We start from the raw sequence: 25,809 nt of genomic DNA, 5'->3' as shown, positions 1-25,809 counted from the left end.
GTAGTTTGCAGTCTCCTGCCCTATACATGGGAGGCCTCCATCAAGGCCAGAGCCAGAAAGTAACCAAACAAAATTTTCCAGGGGTTTTTGAGCCACCCTCCCAGCCCCTGCAATCCAATTTGGATAACCAAAGGTTATCTTTCAAAGTCTGGTGGGAAGTAGAATGAAATTAAAAGTTGCTACTCAAGAAGGAAAAAAAAAAAAAGATCAAATTCAAGGAGCAGAGATCTGACTCTCCGCTATGCAAAAATCAAGAGCAAATGAGCACCTGGGGCTCCTGCCCATTGAACGGCATCCCTTGCATTACTCCTTCTTTCTGGGCAAGTGTCTCATGATCCCTTCTTTTGCAGCTGTTTTGCTTTTGTTCACACTGGGGAAAGAGATTGGTTCAGTGATTAGAGAGCCCTCGTGGGAAATGGAAACTTCTGGTTTCAGCTCTCCTCAGATTGATCCCTGACTTAGACTGGAAGTCATGACTTGACCCTGGGGAGTAGTGTCTGTGAAAAGTCCATACAAAGCCAGTGTGTTTCTGCAAAAAGCACTGGTCGCAACAAATCAGCATCTGCCTTATGAAAAATGTAAGCATCTGCTTTCTTAAAAATGAAGGAAACAAATTCCCTTGGGTCCTCCCTTCTGTCTTCTGCCCCTGCCCTACCAGTGCAGCAGCGTGGAGCCACACCGTGGCTGTCAGGGAAGGAGAAGACAGGCTATCAGAGTAGACAGGCTGCGGCAGAGGAAGCCTGGGGCAAGGCAAACATCTCTTCTCACCTTTGAGGTTGTTGTAGGAACCATCGGAGATGCTGAATCCTAAAGTGTGTGTTTTACATTTTGATTTTGAGAAGGTATTCAGGAAAATGATAGTTTATTGCATTCAATTTGCTGCCCAGCGGTTCGTGCAGCCTGCCTTTGTGGATTCTTGGCATTGCCATGCGCCGAAGGCACGTCGGGAGTTGATTGGTTTATTGCAGTTGATCAGCAGGGCTCCTGCAACATTTGACAAATAGAAAATGCTTCTATGATCTTAAAATAAAGATTGATTCTTCATGATGAGGCTCATGCTTAAATAATAGAAATGTGAGAAAATAAGCCTGACCCCAGATGTCACTGAAATAGATACAGCTATTACCTGAGATGGTTTTCTGCAGATGTGACGAGTTGCAGGTCTTGGTCTTTTTATGGCATCTGACAAATGTGTCTCAGTGAAAATTCAGCACTTAGTAAGCAACTTTTATGGGCAGGTTCACTGACCTTCAAGCACTTGATGGCATTTTTGGGGGTTAGCTGGTCCGTTCTGGCTTTGCAAAATACTGAAAATAACTCTATTCTGCTGAAGCACTCAGCATTTTTAACATTTTGAAATATCCTTCTAAGTCACAATGTTAACGAAGGTCTGCTGGATGTGTGGCGTGGTCTCCTTTCCCCACGCCTGGGCAGGTCCCTGCTCTGAGCACCCTCGCCAGCGGAGCCCCGAGGCTGTGCTGTGTCTGCTCCCCATACCCCGAGGAAGACGGGTGCTTTGGGACATCCACCTGCGGGTCGGGGGCCTGGCACAGCACGGGCAATTAGTGGGGGATACTAGTCCTCCCTGGAGTGAGGGCCAGAGTGTAATTTATTAAGAGGGCTTGGGTGAAAGCATACGTAAGGGGAGTACAGCATCAACTGCTTGTGAAGTGCAGCAGACCTCAGAGAGAGAGACCATTAACCTTGTATTCACAGTGGGACTATCTATTATTTATAAAATAAAACTAACTTTAGAAGTTTAAATGGAAGCAGGTTGGATCATCAGATGATGTCTTTAATTTTATTTGAGTGTTTCTTTTAACACTCTCAGATTTAAGCTTACTGATTTCAATGAAAGCGTTGGGAAGAGTACAGTATCCTTGGTGAAGCAGGATGTTTCCTGCTGCAACAGCTCACTGCTATTTCCACAACATGCTGGTGATGGCAGTAAAACAAATTTTACCTGCAAATAGTTTTCTTGCATTCAGGCACCAGAATTTAAGCACTAAGGAAGTTTTGTTAATGTCACAAAATCAAGCACATCCTGTCATAAAAGTACAATCTTAGCATAATGCATCTATGTTAAATGTTTTAAATATGTCTTGGCTACATTAACAGGTATTGTTATTTGCTTAGTCAAATAGTAGAGTTGAGGATATGGAAAACAGTATAGTGTTGCAAAAAGACTTTATCAGAATAATTTAACTCTGAGGAATACTTTTGTTTCTATTTCTTTCCTTAATTTCCTAATGCAGATTTAAGGCATCAGAATAATACTGACACCAGAGGGCACTAAAATAAGTGCTTTCTGGAAGATGGTGATTGTCCCATGTTTTGATGTTGGTAATGTGTTGTACTTGCTAGAGCAAAGGCACAGCAGCCTTCCAGGAGCACTGCCTTTATATATGCATTCCACTCAAGTTGTGTTAAACTTGGGTTTGTTTCCTTCCGTTTGGCACTTGTATGTACCTTTTAATAAATTTTTTATTAGAATAACTTCTGGTGCTGTCAAAAGATCCTGTTTAACTTCTAGCACTCCTCCTTCTGTTGTTTCAGAAGCTTTGTTCATCATGGGGAGTTTCTCTTGACTGCAAGTACAGGTAGTTGTGAAGGGTTCTTGTGGATGAAGCAGAGAGGGAAGATACTGAGTGTTCAGGGCTTTTTATTTTTTGATGACTCAAAAGAGACAAAGGACAGTTTTCAGGCTTCCTGGAGTTGTTGGTCGCTCCAAAGTGTGTGAAGAACATTGCAAAAGAAAGTTGCTTATTGCAAGAACTGATCAGATTCAGTTGTTCATGGTTATTCATGAGGGCTAAGCCTTCTCTTAGGTAAAATAGAAGTTACTTTGCTAATTTTACTTCTTTGATCTAAAAGCATAATATATGGTTTTCTACAATCAAAAGATTTGTCATTTCCTGTATAAGCTATGTGCATTTATCTTGTATATATACCTACAATATGCATGTGCAGTATACATATTGCATTGAAACTATATCAGCATATTTATCTTAATATTATACAGTATTATTTGTAGAAAATGTAGTATTATCTTTTTTGCAGGAATGAGTAAGTGTATAATATAAAAGGACTTTTTATGAGTACTTGAGTTTCAGGAAAATACTGAGAAGACTTTCAGTAAGTCAACCAAAAGGCTTAGGTGAGCTTGAAAAAAGTATACTACAAAAGATGATAGAAGTTTGCTGTGACTCTTTTCCAAATTCTTTTTTCAAATTTACACTGTGTTTTATCAGGTTTTACAATACTAATGCCAACCTATAAACCAAAATTCATTTGTCCAGGTGGGGGCAATGTTGCATTAAAAAGCAGGAACTGACCAATCTTTCTGCATCAGATAATAGAAGTCCTCCCTTTTCCACACCAAGTACTTCATTGTCTGCTATTAAAACAATTTATCCTATGGAACAAAATACTGTATTTATTACTTCTTGAAAGCACTGCTTTTAAGATCCCAGGATATTAATGTGTCAGATGTAAATGCTCAACTATTTTATGTGGGTGAGACAAGTATTTTCATTTGGCCTCATGAATTTTTTATGCAATTTGAAGTTTGGTGCTGTAATAATATGCAAAAATTATGGTTAGCTTTAACCTTTCAGTCTGCAGTTTTGAAACAACTTGTTGTTAGTTATGGTTTTGTTTCTAATAATAATATGAAGTACATTGCTACTACTTACTGGTTGATTGCAAAATCAGCTGGCTATCCATTTCTCAAATAATTCCTTTGGCTTGATTCCTCTGGTTTGATTAATATTTACTATTTTCATCAAGTACAGGTATTTTTCCTTTTGTTTTACCTATAGACTATATTAATTTTATGCTAATCTAGAAAAATTGAATTTTATTAAAAATAGAAAAATATATTTGCTAGAATTAACAATAATTTTGCTCTAACTGAACATGTGTTCTGTTGGTAAGGGTTAATTCAGGCTATGAGGTTGTCTACTGTCAGAAATGTTTAAGGCTTTTAACCAAAGCAGAGGTCGCTAAGTATTAGTAGCGTGTTTGCTATAACAAATTTTAGCTTTCCTTGAAGTGCTGTGTTATGGTCTGCCTCTTAATTTTATGCTATCTATAGTGTATGTGAAATTTCTTTTTAATTGTCACCTGTAAATGAGTTTTATCTGTCATAGTTTTAGCTTAGCATTCCCAGCATAGTCTGAAAAAACCTGAGAGTGTGAAGTTGCTTTGGCTGCTGTTGGACTGATTTGACTAGGGTGTTCATCTCTTGAAAGAAAACAAGCAGGGTAAAACCTAGTATTTTTTTAATAGCTGTTGATTTAATATTGATAATTTATAAATGCCATTTAGTGTGATCCACTTTTTACGGTGGTCTTTGTTAATACAAATACACATAAAGTATGATAGAAATACGCTCGGCGGATGTTGCTTATCTTGGATGGATTTCAGTAGCAAAATCTTTCTCCTTGCTCTTGGTGTGGGGAACTCATTTGTATAGGTCAAAATACAGTTTTAGAGGGAGTCTACCCAGCTTTTAAACTACTGTATGGCTCAGAGGGAAGGTACAGTTATTCTCTAACACACCCTTTGTGTATCCCCCCTAAACCAGATGTAATTGCCAGTCCCTGCGTTTGGGGCAGCGTTGGGTCTTCTCTTGCGTCTGTTCAGAGAACCGCTTGCTGGAGGCACAGTCTTGCAGAGCCGGGGCCTCAGGAGGAGTCCTTCTAGTCTAATACTGCTCCACGTCTAGGCTGAGCCAATTTAGGTCTTTAAGGCAAGAATATTTCTGATTTCAGTTGTACATTGCAGTACTGTACTTTTGACTTGAGGTGCTACCATAAAGAATAGGTATTTCTTCCGAATAGGAAAAAAAATGTTCTTACTGGCAAAATAGCGTGCTTGGCTAGGGAATGGGCAGCCTCCTTTTCTGAAATACTAGTTGCTGCCTTCATTACTGTGCCCTTGGCTTGAACATTTGGACCTGTCCGTGGAAGGGCTAGCAACGGTCTTGTCTGGTGTTTTGCATTCAGTTGTCATCTTCTGTAGAGTACTCTGAACCCCCTGTCTGGTGGATTCCATTTGAGAACTGATAATTTGGAGGTTGCTTGAACAACCCCAAGAACAGCTATATGATGTCTAAAAAACAAACCTGCACCATTGGACACTGGCCCAGTTTTCATCATAGAGAAAAATTGGAAGTGTTACGGTTTTACTTACATGGACGTGTGTGTGTGAGCGCACACATACACACATAAGAAAACTTGACAGTATTTACAGTAAAAATCAATGAGTAAGGTCTGACACTTCACCTAGTCCTGTGATCTCCGGCGGTTGTCCAGGCTGGGGAACACAGGTCAGTGTCCAAAAACAGCCGCTGAATGCTAAGGCTCTTAGGTCCAAATGTTAGCACCTAAGAATGGTGGCCCACATTAAAAGTATCGAACTTCTACAGTTCACTTGGTACCTTCCACTTCTCAGTAGACATCTAGAAATGGACTTTCAGTTAACGGCACAATTTCAGTAACTTCAAAATGTAGCTGTGTTGTTGCCCTGTGCTGGTATCTCACATTCTGGTGAGAAACTGTCCTCGGTTTGATTGGGAAGTACTCAGCTAACAATACAGGTTTCTCCTTGCACTCTCCTTTCTCTTCCCTGCAGCTCTGACATCCTTGCTCCTTGTTTGAGCAAGTCAGCCGGAGCCGTGAATGCCCCAGATACCGCCTTTCCAATGGGGAGACTCCTAACAGATGGAAACTGGCCAAAACGTGGGGTTTGCTGCCATCTCTGTTAGGTTGACTTTTCTGCAAAGAATTGTCTGTGCTAAAGAGAGTACTGTTGCTTATTAAATATGCCACTTAAAAATGGATAATAATTAGGATAATAAAGCCAGAAAAAAAATCACCCATTCAGCAGAAAGACAAGCCAAATCGGTATCCCTTTTGTCAGAACTTCATCTGAGACTTTTGCTGATCTCTGGCATATTGCCTGCGTGGGTCTAGCAGAGGCATTAAGTAGGCAGTACTGACACTTTACCTTCTGCATCTTGTGAAGCCTCCATTGCTGCCACCTCCTCCTCCTAACCCAGCAATACTAGCTTGGTGTTCCCAGTTCTGTATTTGCATGCAGCACTTCTGTATTAGAGACGTCCCTCTGCTTAGCAGAAACACTGGGTGATGGCACTCAGGAGTGAATTTAGCTGTGAACAAGCCAATCAAAAGTTTTTTGGCTCTTTGCTCTGGCAGACTTAAGATTTTTAGTAAGGCATTAATGCAAATTGCATGGGGGTGGAAGAGGGGTTGTATTTGATCATGGAAATTGGTTTATTTAGTGCAGAAGCTTAAGGCTGTTGTCTTAGATTTCTTCAAGAGATAAATAGTGTAAGCAAGGGACTCCTTCTTAACCTGTGTGTGAAGATAGCACATAAAATCTTACTAGAATATGTGGGTGTTTACTGAACCAACTCTTACATGCAGCTCATTTGGTGATTTCAGTGAGGTTGAGATTTCATATGCTGTGAGAGAAATGGATCTGAAGTTCTTCTGCTTGGCTGAAATCATTGTGAGAGAGGACACTCCCACACACTGTTGCTGGTTGAGGAAACCATTTTTTCTCGGCAGTGGGGATGGAGGAGCAGAGCAGAGGCACACCTTCCCTGCGACAGCGGGGCACACCCACCTCCTGCTGCTCATCTCTGCATCATGCTGCTGCCCTGCTGCTGGGAGCCAGTCTCTCTGTGCCTGCTGCAGGGAGAGGAAACCCTGGGAAGTGCAGGGCACGAACACCTGGAGAAGGCTTTTTGTTTGGTTGCTCTCTCTCTTTTTTTAATCCAGCCAGCTTGAACTTTTGCATATTTTTGCTACAGCCACTGAAGTCCCTGTGGCTGGCATTGTAGAGGTAGAAGCACGCAATCCTCTCTTCTTCAAAATTCAGTGTAGACAGATTTTGGTTTTTTCACCCTCTTCCTATCTGAGCAAAGCTTAGTGGCATATCTTGTCATCTTCTGTGAGAGAAGGTTGAGACAAGCCTCCGATTATATATAATAGTCTGGGAAAGCCTTAAGTGAGACAGTGCTACAAGAGGAGCAATGATGGGAAAGTCATGGAGAAGGTAGAGAAGATGAAAAGACTCAGCTGAGGATGAATGCAAAAAATATAGGGCCACATGGTTACGTAAATCACAGCTAGGTGAATAATAGTCACATAGCCGTTTTGTGCCTCTCTGATTGCATTACCTGTGTGGGCTACAGGATCTTCTTTTGAACAGGGGGCTTAAACAAAAACTTGATGTTTTCTTGTGAATACCCAGAACCCCATTTCCTACACAAGAACGATTCTCTAGCATTTTTCTAAGGTTACTTTTGACACCAGGGGTCTGACAACAAAAAGCTGGCCTTAAATCAGCAAGCCAAGCCTAGCTTCAAGACAGAGCCAGTACAAGTTCTCTGTACCATGTCTGATGGAAGCTGGTCACAGCAGGGCACCTCTTAAAAAAAAAAAAAAAAAAACAAAACCCTTCCTGAGCATGGTAGGACTTTACACTATACTATTCCAGTTCTCTGTTGGGGTTTGCAATGTTATATTACTCAGTGTTGCTTTTTTAATTGATAACTCCTGGCTAGTCAGGATGCAAGTGGATGAAAAAGTGTGTATCACTTAATTCTCCATTTTCTTAGTTGTGATATGATTTACTATAATTCATTCTTCTGGTCTGCTATTAAACCACCCTATTTCCAAATCACTTGGCATGTTTCTGAAGATGTATCTCATAGAAATGCTGATACCTAGTTCCCTTAAGCTTGAAATTACCTTAGAAGTGTTTAACCAAACAAATGGTCGGATTTTGTTAGTGCGTGAATACTTAAAGATTTAATTGCTGCATGAAGTGTAAAGCACAGAGCGCTCTCTGTGAACTTGGAGCACAGTACAGCAAGATCACACAGAATAAAATCTCCAGCTGGCGATGACTTGCTCCTATCGCAATAAGAGGAGGAAAAGGTTGTGTGTACCTTTATTCCTGCTGTCCTAGGACGGGGTTGGCACCAGTTCATGTGTGTGGCTGCTCATAGGTATGTTGGTTAATAATGGCTCAAAACCCTAAAACCTCAGTAAACGTCGCTGAGTAAAGTGCATCAGCATTCATACCTGTTTACCTATAACCTGAGGTACGAGGAGGGCACAGTAAGATAAGGCGATCGCAGTTTTCTAATAGCTAGCCCTGCAAACCCACGCGGGGGAAGGGGAGGTTTTGTCCTGAGAACAGAAGCTGAAGAGGACGTGGGCTGCAGGCAGGTAACCCTCAGTACAACCCCATGCCGGAGCACGTTGCACCAGGAGGAAATCCACCTGGGTTTCACCACAGTCATCACTCTGCGGCGTTAACAGCCGCAGAATAATAATTTGTTTTTATAACTATCATGAGGAGATCCAGTCCTGAGTGTACAGACCAAGCAGATCTGTAGAGCAGGAGGGTGAAGCTTACGTGTTAGCTCGTGGGAGTAGCTGTAGGCTTCCCGAGAAATGCCTGCGAGAGCTTGACTTTGGGTTGGGTTGGCATGGTTCAGATATCCCAAATAAAGTATTGCTTCCCATTGTGATATTGGCCATAATTTGCTTCATTGCCTGGCAGTTTCAAATTATTTGACAATAAAAGTGTCAGCAAGTCTATAAAAGTGAAACACATGCTTAGAGGAGGATGATGCTTTGTTTTTAGAAAAATGGTATACAGCGACTTTATGAAGAAATAACCATGACTGGTTATAGTCCACAGTTTTCAAATCTAAACTGTTACGCAAAGTGTTTTGTGATGCTTCACAGTCAGAGGTTAAGAAAGCTAAAATCGATATCGAAGTGTGTATTATTTTTCTGGGCTTGAAAGCCAAAAATGTAGCTATAAATTTGCATTTTGTGGTGCCAATATTCTGTGAAAGTAACACAGCCACGTCTAACTCATCCGTGTTGTTTCAGAGGGACGGGAGGGGAAAAGAGCTTTTGTGTATCGTGTCATGTAGCGTTTCAGTTACAGTACTTACTTACAAGCCTGTATTCACTTTAAAATCAACAGGACTTGAAATATTTTCTCCAAACTCCCATCCTGGGTTCCTGCACAGGGAGCAGAACCCCAGTTTGGTTGGACGCGGAAGTGCCGCTGCCAGTGGCACTGGGGACCTGCCAGGGAAGGGCTGAGAAGCTCCTATAAGGAGGGGCACGTCCAGCCAATTCTTTCTGCAAGGCTGTGGCATGTGACATGTGTTTCTGCTTCTTTTCGACTTGATACCATTTTATGTAAAAAATTATTTTAAGCTGTGGTGTCAGACCTTTTCCCTGTGAAAGGGATGAAATGCTCTTAGTCATTTTTGAAGGTGACTTCTAAAACAGATGCAGAAGGCAACTTTTCTTTTGACGCTGTTGGCTAACGCTGTATTAATGATACGTAAGCAAGCCATTCTGTCAGTAGAGCAACTGACAGGTTATCTGACTTTTCTCATACTTTGCATTGTTCAGTTTTAGTTAATAATATTTACAGTATTTTGCAGTATGTTTGGGAGGAAAGATCCCCTTAGGGATGCCCATGCTTCTAAGGAGGAGTTTGGAATATTTTTGCTGTGCATCTTTTACTTGTGGTATAGCTTCTTAGTAATTCTAGAAAACAAATTTAAACAATAACATGGAAATTTTAGAGAGTGCTCAGGTCTTCTGACTGTTAAATCTGCTTTATACACCATGCATTTTTCACCCTGAAATGAAGCCAAGTAGGTCTTCATTGCTTTTGCTCCCAACAAAGTGATGCAAAGCAAGATTAGCTTCTCTGTCGGAAGGTTTTGAAAGAGATTGAGCTGTGCAATAGAAGACTTCATCAGCTTCAAGCTAAATCAGTGAGCACTTTGACATACAACCACGTGCCTCTCTCTGTGATCAGGAACACTCCCTCTCTGGCCGCGATCCCATTCGAGACGCGTCAGGAACCTGACAACCTCAGACACATCATCTCTGCAGTCACTGAAATCAGCAATTAACAACTGCATCCTTGCTGAGAAAGGGGTGGGGAAAGGGTTGTTCCGGCATGAAATTTTTCTTCATTCAACAGAAAACTGAATTCACAACTAAGTTTTGTAATAGACAACATATACAGTCTGCTAGACATGTAGCACTTATATTTCCCTTTTAGATAAATTAATAGAGATTGGAGATACTTTGTTATATTATTGCATATGTTACTCTGCATTAAACAGTTCTTAAAAGGTAAGTCATAGATCAAGATGCCTATAAGGCCTATTTTCATTTGTGCATTTTATTTGTTTAGATTGCTGTTACATTTGGTAACAGTCCAAACAACATTAAGTAGTTGTTTCTATACATGACCCTTGTAAGACTGCATTGTCAGGCAGGTAATTTTATACATGCAATTGAGAACGTACTAAAATACATTAATAATCTCTCTTTTACTAGGAGTTACCATCTAATTTCAGGGTTAAATAAATGTATTTTTTCTAAGGAACCAGAATTTAAGGAACCTGCTTTTAGAAACTTTTTCCAGCTAGTCAACAGGAGAATATAGTAGCTCATATGCATTTTATTCGACTTAAATGTGCTCCACCACTTATTTTGCCTGGCAGGCAAAGATACGAAACTGGGATCTTCTCAGGCTCCCATTATTTCCTCAGGATAACTAGAATATTTGGGCTATTTCCATGTCTTGGGCAACATTTTAACTAATGGATATGTTCCCAACTGCAGTTAAATGGAAGAGAATTACCAATAAGAGCCAAAATATCTCCCAAATGTACAGTTTGGTTTGGATGCCTTTTCACTGAAGCATACAGGCTGGATGGTGTGTTGTGCTCTGAGGTGGAATTTGAAAGATCATCTTCCCTCATGTCTCCTTTTGTCTGGAAGCCAAGAAACCTGAACAAATGGTGCTTCCTAGCTTGTGAGCCTTGTTTTGGTGTGCCGTCAGCTTTCTGATATTTTTTTTCCATTACTCAGTGTGCCAGTAACTTTAAAAACTAACAACCACTGAGTGATGAATGGTTTTGAGAAAATGTTGATAATTGTAAGGTTAAACACATAGCTAAAATTTTGCCTGTGGTAAGTTCAGAATAATTATTCTCCAGGTAAACTGTAGAAAGCATAGCAACTTCCAGTAGACATGGACAGGGAGTTTGGAACTTGTTGGTCACAGCTTTACTGTCACCATGCTGAATGGACACTTACACTTGTAAATGCAGTTAGGCCACGAAACTGCTGCAAATCCCACAAAGCACCATGAAACTCGATTTGTGATTTTGAAAGGGTTCAGTCTGGGATGGATTGAAAGATTTATAACTAATCTGAAATCTGTATCTTGTTGGCACGTTAGAGAATGTAGCAACTTCTTACATGATTCTTAGTTGCTGCAACTAGTTTTCTGTATCCTTAGATTTTCTGTGTGTATCATTAGTTATTTTTAGAAGCAAGTCTAACCATAAAATCAAAACTTAGGCAGTGTTGATGGGGTTTCTGATTTTGAGGTTTGGCTAGGCTGGTTTACAGCTGCTATGTTGGTGTCAAATTGCGGGGTTTTTACCCTGTGGGTCTGATATTTGCTGTCCATTGTGTATCTTTTTTCAATTAGCAACTCTCTGTTTTAACATACCGTATTTCATATTTAAGTCAATGTATATAGTGTTTGTATTAGCTCTGCATGTACATACATAACTTTGCAGTTCTCTCTGTAGCATTCTCCTAAGGAGTTCGCTCGTGTAGCTTTAAGCCTTGTGCAGTTCTGCATCTGTAAACATCAGGTTTGCTCCAGAAGTTCCAGTCCTGCAAGTCTCTGCAGGTGAACCTTGCCCAGTTTAGGGAGGCTGGTGGTGACTTCAGCAGGGCTTGCACTCAGTGCAAAGATTTGTTCATGGAGGAAATTGTAGGGTGGATTCTAAAATTTCTTGGACTAAATCTTCATGAGTATGTGTCTGTGTATGCAGTGCAGCAAGAAGAGTCCCAACCCTGCTGAAATATTATTTAGCTTTATCATGATTGCCTTCATTTACTTCTTGTCCATTGCTTTCAGTGGCAGTGATGTTGGAAATGGTGAACATTTACAGCTGAGTGCTGTAGCACTTTTTGTGGTAGCTTATACTTATCTTTACCTAGTCATGTATGCTGGTTGGGGACAGAGCTACACTGCACGGTTTTCCTAATTACTGCTGTAATTAGGACTTGACGGCAGAGAGAGTGCCGCGGTGGAGTGTCCTGCCTCCTGCTTGTGTTGTCTGACTGACCCTGCTGTGAAGCAGAAGCAAGAGGAAAAAAACTCCCAAGGTTTTCAAACACAGTGAAGGAAAATTATATTTCTTATGATGATAAGAGTCTCATACAGTTGTTTGAGGTGTCTGGAAGAAGACTTAAATTAGCAGATTTCAACTCTGATACATTACTCAAGAAATCAGGAGGTCACACAAATACGTGTCAAGACCAAAGTCTTATATGTAAAACGTGCCTTCTTGTAATCAATATATGATGAACGGAGGGGGGGGCATATTTGCTCAAGTATTGTTTGGTCTAAATGGTTATTTGGTTATTTGCTGATTTTTGAGCCTGCCGAAACCAGTGCCGTGTCTTATCAGGTAGGCTCAAGAAACATAGTATTGCAGATGTCTAACTTGGTTCTCACAAGGGTGTAGAGACCCACTTGCTATTCTTGTAGATTGATTTCTGGCAGCTGAGCAATCAGTGAATTATTGGTTCATGTATAGAATAAATATGCTTCTCAAGGGGTAAACCAGTTTTTTTGTTCCCATAAAAGAAAGCACTTAATATTTTTTTCTTCTACTTCTGATGCAGAAAACTGTACTAAATGTTCTTTTCTGGTTGGATCTTCCCATAATCTTTGTTTCTTTAATCCCTGTTAGGCAAGTTTGTCTTAAAGGAAAGTTTATATTTTGAGCAGTGGCAGTCAACCTTTATTGGGGACGTTTTATTTAAACCATCAGATGCGTTTTGACACTTAGATACAAAAGGCCATAATTTAATTAACATTTCTCTGTTAAGTTTTGAGGTTAGACCCTTTATGTGGTACTAGCATTTCTCAGGAAAGAAAAAAAGGACATGTTTTTTCTTCTGAGAATACGTCCTAGAAACTGGAACTGAAGAGCTTGAAGTGGATTCCTCATGTACCTTTTATCTTCCTTCACGCATTCTCTCAGTGTTTCCATCAAGGACCAGTGCAGCCCATAAGGGTGTCCATTTTAAGCCATATATAATGCAGATACCCTTCTGCTAGGGGATTCCAAGGTACTGTTGTCTCATTTTACTCATTTCAGCATTGAAGTGGTGATTATATGGCCAACTACCAAAATGCAGATGACTTTTAAGTGCAGAGCAAGAGAAATGTCTTCTGTTCTACTATTTCTTTGGAATTAAATTTTCATTTCTTCCCCCTCTGTTTTCTTCTTAGCCTGTTCGATATGGGAGGAGAGTATTACTGCTATGGCTCCGACATCACCTGCACCTTCCCTGCAAATGGAAAGTTCACTCCTGACCAAAGGGCTATCTATGAAGCGGTGCTGAAGTCATCGCGGGCTGTAATGAACGCAGTCAAGCCAGGTAAAGGATCAGTACATGTCAGCAGGAATTGATGAGCTTGATGGCAGTATTCAGGCTGTCAAGACAATTACGGTTGGATTTTAGAAAGTGCTGAAAAGGAACAAGATGACAAAATTAATTTCCATATGTAAACAGCTCCTAATGGAGGATAGAAGTAGGACACACAACATTTTCCATACAACATTTTTAAAGAAAGAATACATAAACAATTATTAATAAGATTAAAAAGGTATTTTAATATTCCACTTCTTTTAATTCCTTTAATCTAGTGGTGACAGTTGTTACTCTGGTGTGTCTTTATACTGGCAGCCATCTTTCCAGAAAGCTTATGCCAAAGGCTGAAGTCAGAGTTTGAATGAACGTGTGTCATGCTTCGGTTTGTTTCAAGCATTTTCTGTATTTTACATGTAAGCTTAATAGAAATCTTCTGTTGAAAAAGAGGATGGAGTGTGCATCTTTGGGAAGGACACTCAATTAGCCTTAAAAAGCTTTAGAAAGCACTGGCTATTGGGTACTTCACTGTATGCCTTTAAATTGCAAGGCAAGCTAATTCATCAAGTATACATTTTCATAGTTGAAACAATTCCCTGGCTTGATGAAAATCTTATTTTTCTCCAATTCTGCTTTCAGGGCAGCAAATAAATGTTTTTTGAGCTAACTGCTGCTGTGATTTTGAGTATTTCACTGGTGAAGGTACTTGAGCATTTCTCAGTATTACTGATAGAACAGCTTTGAGAAAAATGTACTTAATGCACAAAGCACACTTATCCTTTAAATTTACCATATTAGCTTTCAATCATTGGGCCTTGAGTGCATGGGCTTTCTGGGTTACCAGTCAGAACATAACGTGATTTTCCTGTTGTACGAGCTGGCAGCAGCACTGTACATTTGAGCAGCTTGGAAGGGAGCAATAACACTTGAAGCTTAGCTGCAAAATGAGACTAGATATTTTGCCATTTTAATAACAATGTGCATTCTCCATCATCTGATGTTTCTCCCCTGAAGAGTATTGTTCCTGTTCCTCTTCATAGTTTGCTTTGCATTTCAGTGCCGCCTTTAATTTCGTGTAACATTTTTGGCAGTATTTCATGCTAATAAGTTGTGGACTATCTTCAGATCTTGAGAGCTAATACTGATGCTGTACTCAGGATGGTGTAGAGAATTCCTCAGTTTACTTAAAACTTTATTTACAGTGTCAGAAAATAAGGACATACTAAGTTAAGTATTTCTGAAAATTAGTTGCAAGGATCCCTTACTAGCTTTGGGAGTTTGAAATTCATAGGCAGAGAAATCATTCTTAATGCCTGGCAGAAGATGGGACTGTACTTTCTGTTCTCACTGTGCTTTAGATGTCTTGCCTGTTTAGAAGAATGGTGCAAATTGTCTGACAGGACAAGAGGAAATGGCCTCAAGTTCTGCCAGGGGAGGTTCAGGCTGGATATTAGGAAAAATTTCTTTACTGAGAGAGTGGTGAGACACTGGAATAAGCTGCCCAGGGAGGTGGTGGAGTCACCCTCACTGGAGGTGTTCAAGGAACGTGTGGACAAGGCATTGTGGGACATGGTTTAGTGGGCATAGTGGTGTTAGCTGATGGTTGGACTTGATGATTTTACGGTCTTTTCCAACCACAGTGATTCTGTGATTCTGTGAAATGCATTTATGCTCTTCATGACACTAGTAATCATGAATTTTGTGGCTACAGAAAGTAGGTTAAAAACATGTTCTGTGGACTGGTTCATTGGTTTAGTTCATTTGGTACCTCTGTGTAGTGAAATGCAACCTGGACCTTTCACGCTGTTGAATTACACATCGGGGTAGAGCCCTGCAATGTGCAAAAATTTCCATCATCTGGAAAAGTCTGCTTTTTAGGTCCGTATGGCTTGTACCCTAGTTCTTTTGCAGCTTTTGACCCATCTGTCCACTGATGCAAAAAATCTGACAATATTATTATATTTTCGTCTGATGAGCTCTCAAAAACACACCAGAGGCCAAAGACTCTTTACTACTGAAATTGGTATGAAACACTTAAAATAGGTAGTTGGCAGAAAAGTATTTACAATGTCCAAAATGAATTTACAATGCTCTAAAGACAGTTCAAACTGAAATGATGAGTTGGATTAGCGAGAGATCCTCTTTTATATACAACTTTAAATAATTTTTAAAATCAGATATTATTCAAATAGTTACTTAGTTGGGTTTTTTTCCAGTCACACTCCTTTTCTTACTAAAGGGAACATAGGAGATAAGACATTTATGTAAAAGGCTTCCATAAATCCTTTTAAAGAAATGTATCTGCTTTGTGCCTTCCACCAAATTCCTTTAAAATGTTTTGGCTAGCTGTTTTAATTAAACACTGACACAGACAGAAGAACTGCCATGTCATGTACTGTTGGACTGCTAGTTGAAAGTGGCATTGGATCTCCTGGAAGGCTGATACTCCACTGTAGAAAAAGAAGAAATAGAAACACTGACCTTCCTAGCATGGTTAGTGTCACATACTGCTCAGGCTGCTGAGAAACCCCAGAGCCCCTTGAAGGGATGGGTGCAAACTGAATGTATTGTTACTGCTGCCCAGAGAAAGCTGTTTCTGTGGGAGAGGCTGCAGCCTCCTTCATCTCATTGAACAAACCTGATTTGTTAGCTCATTGACTACAGCACCAGGATCCGCTCCTGGGGGAGCTGGGTACTGTCACAGAGGGGAGCAGGAAGGGGTGATGTGAATTCAGCTCTCAAGTGTATCTTCTCCCTCTCTGATGGAAAGTTAATACTTTAGGTCTCCAGAAAAGGAGGGAGAAAAGTTTGCGGGTTTAGAGGCACTAAACGTAAAACCCAGCCCCGTGATGTTTACTCAGATTTTTTGAATTATGGAGCCCTTGTTCATTTTGCTATTATTTTTGTTTGTCTTAATTTCCCAGGGTTCCTAAGATCAAAGACAGTCAAGTGACTTGGCTCACATGGCACTAACCATTCATGGGGCAGGCTGCGCAGAAAGAGTGTATGCAGCAGAGTCAGCAACTGTAGAAAATGGTATTTCTCTCCAGCTGCAGAACTGGGGCCTTAATTATGCCTTGTGGCAAAGGGTCACAGGGGACATCTAGTTGTTGTCTTCAGAAGGTTAATGATTCCCGGAGCCTTTCTCATTGCAAGATAGGGAGCGAGTGCTTTAGAGAGAGTCACTAACCAAATACTGGGTTACATAACTGTCTTTATGGAAGGACACACATTGGCTAGCAACCTTCCGTATTTTATATAGATGTGTGTAGTTCAGACATTTGCATTTCTTTTTTTCAATTTGTCTCTCATATGAACCTAATTGACTCTCGAGTGAGGTTACTTTCTGAGAGATAATAGACCTCCTATGATATATTTTGTTTTATACTTCTCTATGCAAACAGTTGTTGTAATTTTAAAAATACTCCAAAACATTGTATTTTATTGTAGAAAAGCATGCATCTGACTACATCCTGTGCATGGTCCCAACATGCAAACAGCTCAAATCACATATAGTGTCTCCCTACCTTCCAACTGAAAGAACAGAATTCATTCTGTGAGCCAAATATATTCTGAAAGTTAAGAAAATGTTCTCTGTGGGATTATAGCCCAAGTTCAGTGCAGTCGTCACAGCTCCTGCCACAAACCAAATCTGTTTAAAATAAATGGGGAGAAAGACATATTCAGTCTTGCATAGCAGCAAATTTGAAACTACTGAACATGGATCTCGTATGAAGACAGTGATGCTTGTCGCTGAAGCAAAAGAGTCAAAAAGGCGTGCTTGTGTGGCAGTGGGGTAATTGTCTCTTTCCTACAAAGTCAGGCTCTTGATCCAAAATGTCAGAGAGGAATGTTGCATTTCTACTTAGGGGATATTCTTAATGCGTCAAGTCCATCTGGGTTAAATTTACTCTTCCACAGAACTAAAATACAGAGGCAGATGTGCAGAATATTGACAATTCCATTCATTTCGGTAGCTGAGGCATCATCTACTTCTTACTCAGAACAGTGATTTGAGAAACAATTTGTCTTTACATAGATATTCTACATAAAAAGAATTCTTAAAAAAGAGTGAAATTGTAAAGCCAAGTATCCCAGACTTAGAGTATTCCAATAGTTACTGTCCTGATTTGTCTCACTTCTGCATTGTTTTTTAATCTCATTAGATTTACTAAATTGGTTGAGGCATATTAGGCGCACTCCTGGAGCACATCTCCCAGTTTACTTTCATCTGAAATGAAATCAGCTCGTGCACTTCAGAACTCCACTGTGTAAACCAAAACACAGTAAATGGGGACAACCAAGAGATTTCACCTCCCAGGGTGATTTGAACTAAAATCTTCTTGTAGGTACATCCGTTGTTTCTCCCTCTGCTATCTTCATGCAATGCATATGATTGAAAGAGCTGAGCTAATGAGCAGCTATTCAGTAATTTATTTTAACCTTTTGTTCCATGCGTGGCCCATAGCTGTTTATTGCCTACTGTTCAAAACCTGCTCTGAATCCAGAATTATTAACATCTTCAGCATTTTTTCTCACAGTGCTCATCATAAGAGGACACAGGTGCTTGGCAGGCAGTAAGTTCACTTGCACTTCATCTTAGTGTTGTGGAAGTGTGTGGCAGTTCTCCTTCTGCAGGCAGTGGCAGGCAGGCTGGAGGAGCTAGTGTAAAAGCTATTGACTCATTTGGGATTCCAAGATTGAAATTGATCAGACTCAAGATTTTTTTAAGGGAGTTGAACATTGCTCTTGCTCAAAGCCCTGCTGTTCTGACCTCTGTTAGAGCTGTGAGTGCCCAGCCTTTCTGTAATCAGACTCCAGATTGTCAAGCCAGACACTGGTAAAATGAAAGAAAATGATTAATGAACAAATGTAAAATAAATAAATAAAAATTAAACACTGTGTTTGAAGCAAGTTGCCTAGCCTCCTGCTGGGAGTCTGAGGCAAGAATGATTGCAAATTCCCAATGGCAACATTCAGGTGTGTTTGCCATGCTTGCTTTTTTGTGAAGTCTCATGTTTCTTTTCCTGCACACTTTCAGCTTTTGCAACAGATGGAAGAAGAGTTATGTGAGGAACAGGTATCTTCAGTGGTCTAGCAGGAGCTGTGCTTGCCTTGGAGTTAGAGTCTTCTGGAAATAGGGTAGCCCTAGAACTAAGTGAGCTTGACGCTTCCTGTGGATTTGCATCTTGAGGTTGATAGGCAGCTTTGGTTGGTTTGATGGAAGCTCTTCCACTGGGCTGAGGTACTTCTGAGGCTCTCCTCCATGTGAATTCTCCTGTCTGTAGTAACACCTGAATGGATGTTGCAGTTTTGCTTGCATCAGGTCTTCTGTCTTTTAGCCAGCTGCGTACATTACAAAACGTAGCACTGGGTCTGTTCCTCTGGTGAGTGTCATTGAAAATCTCCAGAAGGTTTTAAAAGTTTTATTGTAGGACTGAAAAAGGCAGCATCATCAAGAAGGCCTCGCTGCTATTGAAATCCCATCTAAAGGAGTAGATGGTCATGTAACTAAAGGACTGGACCGTAACCTGTCAGCACAGAGTGTCCAAGCAAAGCTTGCACAGACGGCATCAATTGATATTGCCTAACTCTGGAGTCCTTGATGCTGTAACCATAAAAATACTGCTTTTAGTGTATCTCTCCCCCACCCCTGTAATTGCCCAGGCTTAAAAAAGGCTGGAAGTGGTGGAAAAAAAAGTATTGTGTAGCACAACATCAGTAGGCATAAGGCTATATAGTGTAATGGTTAATGGCAGGGTGCGAGGTCTCAACTCTGATGTCTGTAGTACCTCCAAGGGACAACTGTTGTGGTAGCGGTTGAAAGCCTGAACTGGAGAGGTGGATTTTGTGGCAAGTTTGACATGTTTGTTGATAGTGGAAAGATCTAAAGAACTTGAAAGGGCACATGTGCATTGTTCCCAAGTCCTGTTGCACTTCATTCTTTATCCCAGTTGCATAAGTTAGATCCAGTGTCAATATAATAGCTTTATTAACCATCATTTGTCATAAGTTACACCTGGGAGACCAGTATTGTTTGCTTTTTGTCATTAATATAAAGCTGTTTGAAGAAAGTTGTAAAATAATGGGTTTTGCTGAAAGTCCCTCTCTGAAACTCCTAGAAAGCAACTTGTTGAAGAAATGTGATCTAGCTTTGAAGTTAGCCCTACTATGAGCCAGGGTTTGGACCAGATACCTTCCTGGCATCCCTCCCTAAATCACTCTATGACTCTAAATATGTTCTGAAACATGAAAATGAAAATGTCAGTGATGTAAGAAAAAGAGATGTTGATGAGAATCAGTGCTTGTGTGCTCAACTCTAGCTCTTAACAGGAGAGGCAGGACTTTGCAAGCCAACAAATAGTGATGTGCTTCAGTTTCTGTGTGAAGTGCATTCTTAACCCAGCTTTGAGTATCACTTTGTTCTCACATGGATGCTTTACTGTCAGTGATACATACAAGACTGATCGTGTTTGGGAAGTTACTGTGGAGTAGCTTCTTTTTTATTCTTTAGCAAATGACTGTGTATTTATACCATGTCCAGCCCCTCGAGTGATTTCTGCTATTTATTATTTGGGTTATTATCTTGAGCATTTAGAGAATATTAATAATTAGAGTTCTATAAATTTAATTCCTAGTTGATGAGGACAGTATGGTTTCTACATATAGAAGGTTTCTATATACAGTTTCCATTTATAGAAATATAGAAGTTTCTCAAATATATTAAATCTGCTACTGTGTTGAGAAGAAATACAAAGGAAGTATGCTTATCTTTAAGCTTTGCAGTTAAAGCTATTTTGGATTAATGCACTCAATCATAAACAGAGTCTTTAAGATTAATGACCTAAATATTGGAGCAATCACATACTTCCCGTTTTCATCCCTTTGCAATTGCACACTGGGACCTCCGAACATTCCTCCCTGTCTTCTCTGTAGAGTAATGGAAAGTCACAGGAGAAGGGGAAGGAAGGGAGCTTGTTGTGCTTAGCATTCCTGGTACTACTGCAAAACTTGTGTATGTTTAAAAAAATGAACAGAAAAAACTTTTTTCTGTATCTAAGTTGTACGCATTAGTATTTAGGGGGAGAGGGAGAAAGAATTAAAACACCTCGATGAGTAACGTCTATTGTCCTGAATTCCAGTTTAAAAAAAAGATCTCTTTGTCTAGCAAACTGCTCCCAAGGAACAGTTGAGTAAGGCCAGGTTGGCAGCCACTCAATTCCCTATCTCTACATTTTTATGATTTAAAAAGCTTGTATATCCAAAGTCCCTATTGAACCGAAATGGCATTCAGACGTTAGCTGCACAGCTGGGAATATTTGCTGATTGATGTTTGTTTCAATAAAATGAAAAATAAAAAATAGTTCCAAATATGCACAGAAGTTGTTGTTCACCAAGTGAGTTTATGTGCAGTGTGAAAGCTTTCCTCCTCGGAACGCTGACCTTACTATAGGGTCTCCCTACAGGATTTGTAACTCTGCATTTTTTCAAGTTGGAGTTCATGCTCAGGGATGTATGCATATCCCCGAGTCCTGCATTTTACTATCCAAGAGAGTGAGTATCGTGTTGCTTCTGGCTTTCAGGCTCTGCGTTTCTGATAAATGCTGTTGAGGAACGTCTTGAAAGAAATCTCTGTCCCAGGACTAACATCTCTGATAGTGGAAGATGGAGGTTTCTCTTATTAGAGCTGGAAGATTCCTTGCCTGTTCATAGCTTTCCCAGAACTCAAGTTTCGCAGAAAGACATGGGGTCTTTAAGCTCTTAAATCCTTTTTTCCAGGATCAAAGATCAGCCATTGCAGATTTCACTGATGCCAGGATTGCCATATAATCTTTGAGCAAGAAAGTACAGTCAAGTACACTTCAAAACCAAGTACAGTCAAAAACATTCCAGGCAAAGAAGTAAACCCATGTGTCAAGCAAATAAAACATCCTTTTATTAATCATGTAGATATCAGCTGATCTTCAGAGCCTACCAGGAATGGGTCCCCTTCTGCTGTAGGTGCTGAATAAATGCAAAGAAGTAAGTAGTTCCCAAAAGGCTAAGGTCTTTCGAGGTAAAGAGGCTGAGGGGAGAGGGTTGGAGCAAACAGCCAGAGAGCACAGGCCAGCAGCTGTCTGGCTTGGACTACAGAAAGTTCTCTGTAGCTGATGGTCCCTCCTCTGTCCCTGCTCCAGCTGCCTCACCAGGTCGAGTCTTGCATTTTGCGGTTGAGAATAGGTGTCTGAAGGTGTTTCTCTCAAGTTAGCAGTAACCCTTCCACTCTGTCATTTCTTTCTCATGTTCAGTAGATTTAGGGTCAAACTGTGTGAGGTGCAGAATGATTCAGAGAAAGGCATTAGACCCTTTGGTAGGTCTAACTCTGAGGCCCTCCTTTAAAGACCAGGAGAAAAGTTCCTTGGGCGTTCACAAGTTTGAAACTTGTCAACTCCGTGGTGTGCCACCTGCCATACACAACCTTAAAACCAGGCTCAGCGTATTAGTATTTAGGTTGCTGCTGCAGTCGTGCCTAGAGTTTGAGTGTCGGCCACTCCTCTTTCTGGTTTCCCCTTGGCAGCAGAGGACCAAAGAAAGCCTTGTGTGTTTGTAGGTGCAGGATGCTAAAGAAAGTTAATCCCACCTGCTCTTGATCTTTGTCTTCTGGGGAGCTGTAACTGCACGAATGTTGAGCTGCTGTGTGAAACCTTGTGCCCACTTTTTGTGCCTTCCTCCTGATCTCTTCAATTTTCGTTCATTGGTGTGGCTTTCTAACCACTTTGCAATGGAGGGGCCCACCTTAGCTGGTTTCCCCATGTACATCCTTCCAAGGAATGTTGTCAATTAGAAGGACAAACCAAAGCAGCTGCTTTATTTTCCAGTGTTTTGCCTCCTCCCTGACAGCCTGCTGCTAAAGGATTCAAGTAGTAAAGCTCATGGAGGTAGATAAAAGCCCAGGGACTTCAGGGGGTGAATGGTCTGTATTTTTGTACAGCAGGATGTAAACTTTGGATGGTGTGTACTCCTGGAAACATTTTGGAATCTAAATATCGAGGCACTGTTCTTTCAGTGAGACTGTCAGGAGGAGGAGGTAGGTTCAGTGAACAAGTACCAGTTTCATAAATAACCTCTTTTATACAACAGAAAATGCTGTGATTTGAATTCTAAGTAGCAGTATGATTCCCTGGTCTATGGTCTAATAATATGTCTCTAACAAAAAAAGAATAGCGGAGAATTTAGCTCAGGTAGGATGGTACTAAGACCAGGGTTTACAATAACCCAAATAATTGAAGAACTGTTTAATTGGAAACTAATAGCTAGGGTATTTGACATGGCAGATCATATTACTGGCAGTTGTTTCTGTTAAGTTGAGCAAAGCTGTGCTTAGGAACATATGCAAATTCAAAATTTGCAGATTACTACTTCTTTTTGTCCGTGACAGTTCTGTAACTTGTTAGAATTCAGATTTATTTTTGTTTGCTACTATTTTGAATACTGCTTTAGAGTAATTGTCATGGTATTCAACTAGGATTAAAATTTATTATACCTAAAGAAAATAATTGTAACTGTTATTAACATTTATTCCTTCCAAGTTAAGTACAAGTTTCTCATTCACATGCAGTGGGTGTCTTTTGCATGCAAGTCATTTGAGTTTTATTTTATGTAGTCCAGAGTTCTACTTAGTAGAACACCATGTGGGCACGCTTGTCTGTTGTGCTGTATAAAAACAGTAGCTAATTTTGATGAATTTTTACAAAGAAATTTGACTGTAAACTGGACCTTTTGACAATAGCACAACAGGGAAGGGTGTGGGAGCACAATCGGTTTTACAGTTTGTATAATTTCAAAATGCCCATATGAATTATTCCCATTCAGATTGTCATATTTTAAGCAAAGTGCTGCTGATCTTTATTAATCTACTGTAATATCTGAAGCAAAACAATTATTCTCAGAAATAAAACATTAATGACAGAAGTTGAAGATTTTATACCAATTCCTCTGAAGAACAAATGCTTTCAGGGCGTGTTGTAAACAGTACTTGATATTCACAAATCCTACTGAATGACACCGCAGTATTATTTTTTTCCCTCCTTGCAGTTAAGAATGTGTTACTGTGTTAAAGACAGACTGGAAAGTAAATCTTGTCAATATATGTTTTAAAAAGCTATTTGTAGTCCGTTCTCTCCCTTCTCTATTGAATGGAGTTGGCTGTATTTTTCTTGCTAGCATTAGTGTTCATCAGGAAGTTTCCCTTTGAACACTAGCTCTCTGAGATTGACCCAGAAAGGGTAGTATAGCTTTCTGTGGTAAGTTAATTCCGTTTTTGTCAGTATAAATGGTTAAAGCATCAGCCACCACTTAGGAAATAAAAGTTGAAGGAACTAAAGGATGCACAGACAATGCTGACGATCAAGTTGCAATCCTTGATTCTTACAAGATATTATTAAATAAAAACGGTGTCATTGATTACTGGAACTCTCGTTGTTGGACGCGTAACCTAACCTTGCCCAGAATAGCAGTAACCTACAACAAGAGGTGAAAGAAAAAGGCAATATTTTCTGTCCAGTTCAGCAGATTCTCCAGTCCCTCTGTGCAAGCAGCAATCTGTTGAAATGCAAGATTTCAGACTGCGAGTCTCACTGCAAACCTTCTGGGAGCTGCTCTTCCTCGCTTGTGACTAACGCACAGGAGCTGACCCATGCATACAGTGACCACTGCAACGTTAGGAAGACTAAAATAACACTGAGTTATTTCCAAGCACATAAAACCAGGCACTTTCAAACAGTTGGGCCTTTCTGCCCTGAAGTCCCTCTCGTGTGGAGGTCTCTGAGCAGCCCTTCTGGGGGCAGTGACTGCAGGAGCTGCCGTGGTTCCGGGGCAAGCCTGCAGCTTTCCAGCTCGGCTGCACACGTGGGTTTTTCCTCTACGTGCAGTGGTTCTACAAAGGTGCTGTTAGTACAAAGCAAATGCATTCAGAAGTCTTTACAGACTTAGAGCCTGAGGTGGCTGCAGTTTTTTAGCCTTTTGCTGGTGAATGGTTTTTGGTTTAAGGCTATTTTTTAAAAAAAATCCTTTTTTCCTAATTGTAACAGGTTGTAATATTGTAACGTTGTACCATTCTGATTTTAACAGTGACTTTGGGGGAAATAACCAGCTTTTACATGGTCTGATGTGCATGGATTTTCTCCCAGTTCAGTATTCACGAAACGCACTCGTTCTACATGGTAATTTGAGTTGAAGTACAAAGTTCATGAGTCCTTCGATCTTGACACTGCATCAGCTGTAGCTGTCAGAGTGCAAACCTGCTAGACATAGATTATGCTGTTTGCCCTGAATCTTATCTAAACAGAGTCTTTTCTAAGCTTCAAATATTGATAAGTTTCCACACCGCAATCACTCCCTCTGAGCACTTCCCTCCTTCCTCCGGTCTTTTTTTCTCTTTTCAATGTACACCTATTTGGAAGGAACGTGTAATGCAATTCATAGTGTCTGCCAGCGCTGCTCAATCCCAATGCTATATCTTTCCAGACATGGAAAAAATCCCTCCTCTTGCTCCACATCTGCATCTATTCAAATTGCATTTCTTAAGGTTTCAGCATGGCAGACTGTTATCTTGATGTTGCCTCTGCCATGTTACAGATCATCATATGCGGGGTTTATAATGGGGAGGATGGGTTTACCACTAAAACTGATATGATACTGATGCAAAAGAAGTATCACAGTACAGCTGAATAGCACAATGCTATTAAGCCTTTTGAAGAAGAGGTCTGAATTTCAGAGGCGACGGGGTGCCATCTCTGTTTCCTTTCGGTAACTCCCGCTCCTGTCAGGCAGGTGCATCTTACTGGGGGATTGAGGGATGGATTTTGAGGGAGGCCATCCTGGTTTGGAGCTGTGGCACTGGGGCTCATGGCACAGAGCAAGCTGACGTCTAGAAATCCCTGCAGTCAGTACTGCAGGTGTCTGACACTGCAGCAAATTCAATATAGTTCCCATCACCTTTTTAGGATGGGAGAGTTAACAGGCTCTTTTCATCCATCATATGGCAGCCAGCTGCAGACACGCCACTGCTGTAAAATACAGCCTAAAAACGCATCCCTGAATTAGGCATCCATATAGCCATCTAATGCTGACCGTGAGGCTTACAGGTAATCATCTACACCGTATATGAAGCTTTGAACAGCTTCATAGTTGCCCAAACGTTGTCAGTGTTTGAGTACAGCATTTTGGTTTCTCACTCTGATTCCTCGCCCCGTTGCAGAGTTGCCTTACCTGGTGC

General features: G+C 40.5%; 1 protein-coding gene across 3 annotated transcripts in view; it reads left to right on the top strand.

Moving 5' to 3' along the window:
- Nucleotides 1–25,809, top strand: part of PEPD (peptidase D) — a 146,933-nt gene that overhangs the window by 94,647 nt on the left and 26,477 nt on the right. For all 3 annotated transcript variants that reach the window (XM_059824841.1, XM_059824840.1, XM_059824839.1), the window contains one exon: nt 13,414–13,562. In XM_059824841.1, coding sequence (XP_059680824.1) covers nt 13,414–13,562 — 149 coding nt within the window. The remainder of the gene's footprint in view (nt 1–13,413; nt 13,563–25,809) is intronic.

Source organism: Gavia stellata, chromosome 15, assembly GCF_030936135.1.
Source record: "Gavia stellata isolate bGavSte3 chromosome 15, bGavSte3.hap2, whole genome shotgun sequence".
Classification (NCBI taxonomy): Eukaryota; Metazoa; Chordata; class Aves; order Gaviiformes; family Gaviidae; genus Gavia; species Gavia stellata.
Note: the sequence above shows the minus strand (reverse complement) of the source record. Positions and strands in the feature narration are given on the sequence as shown.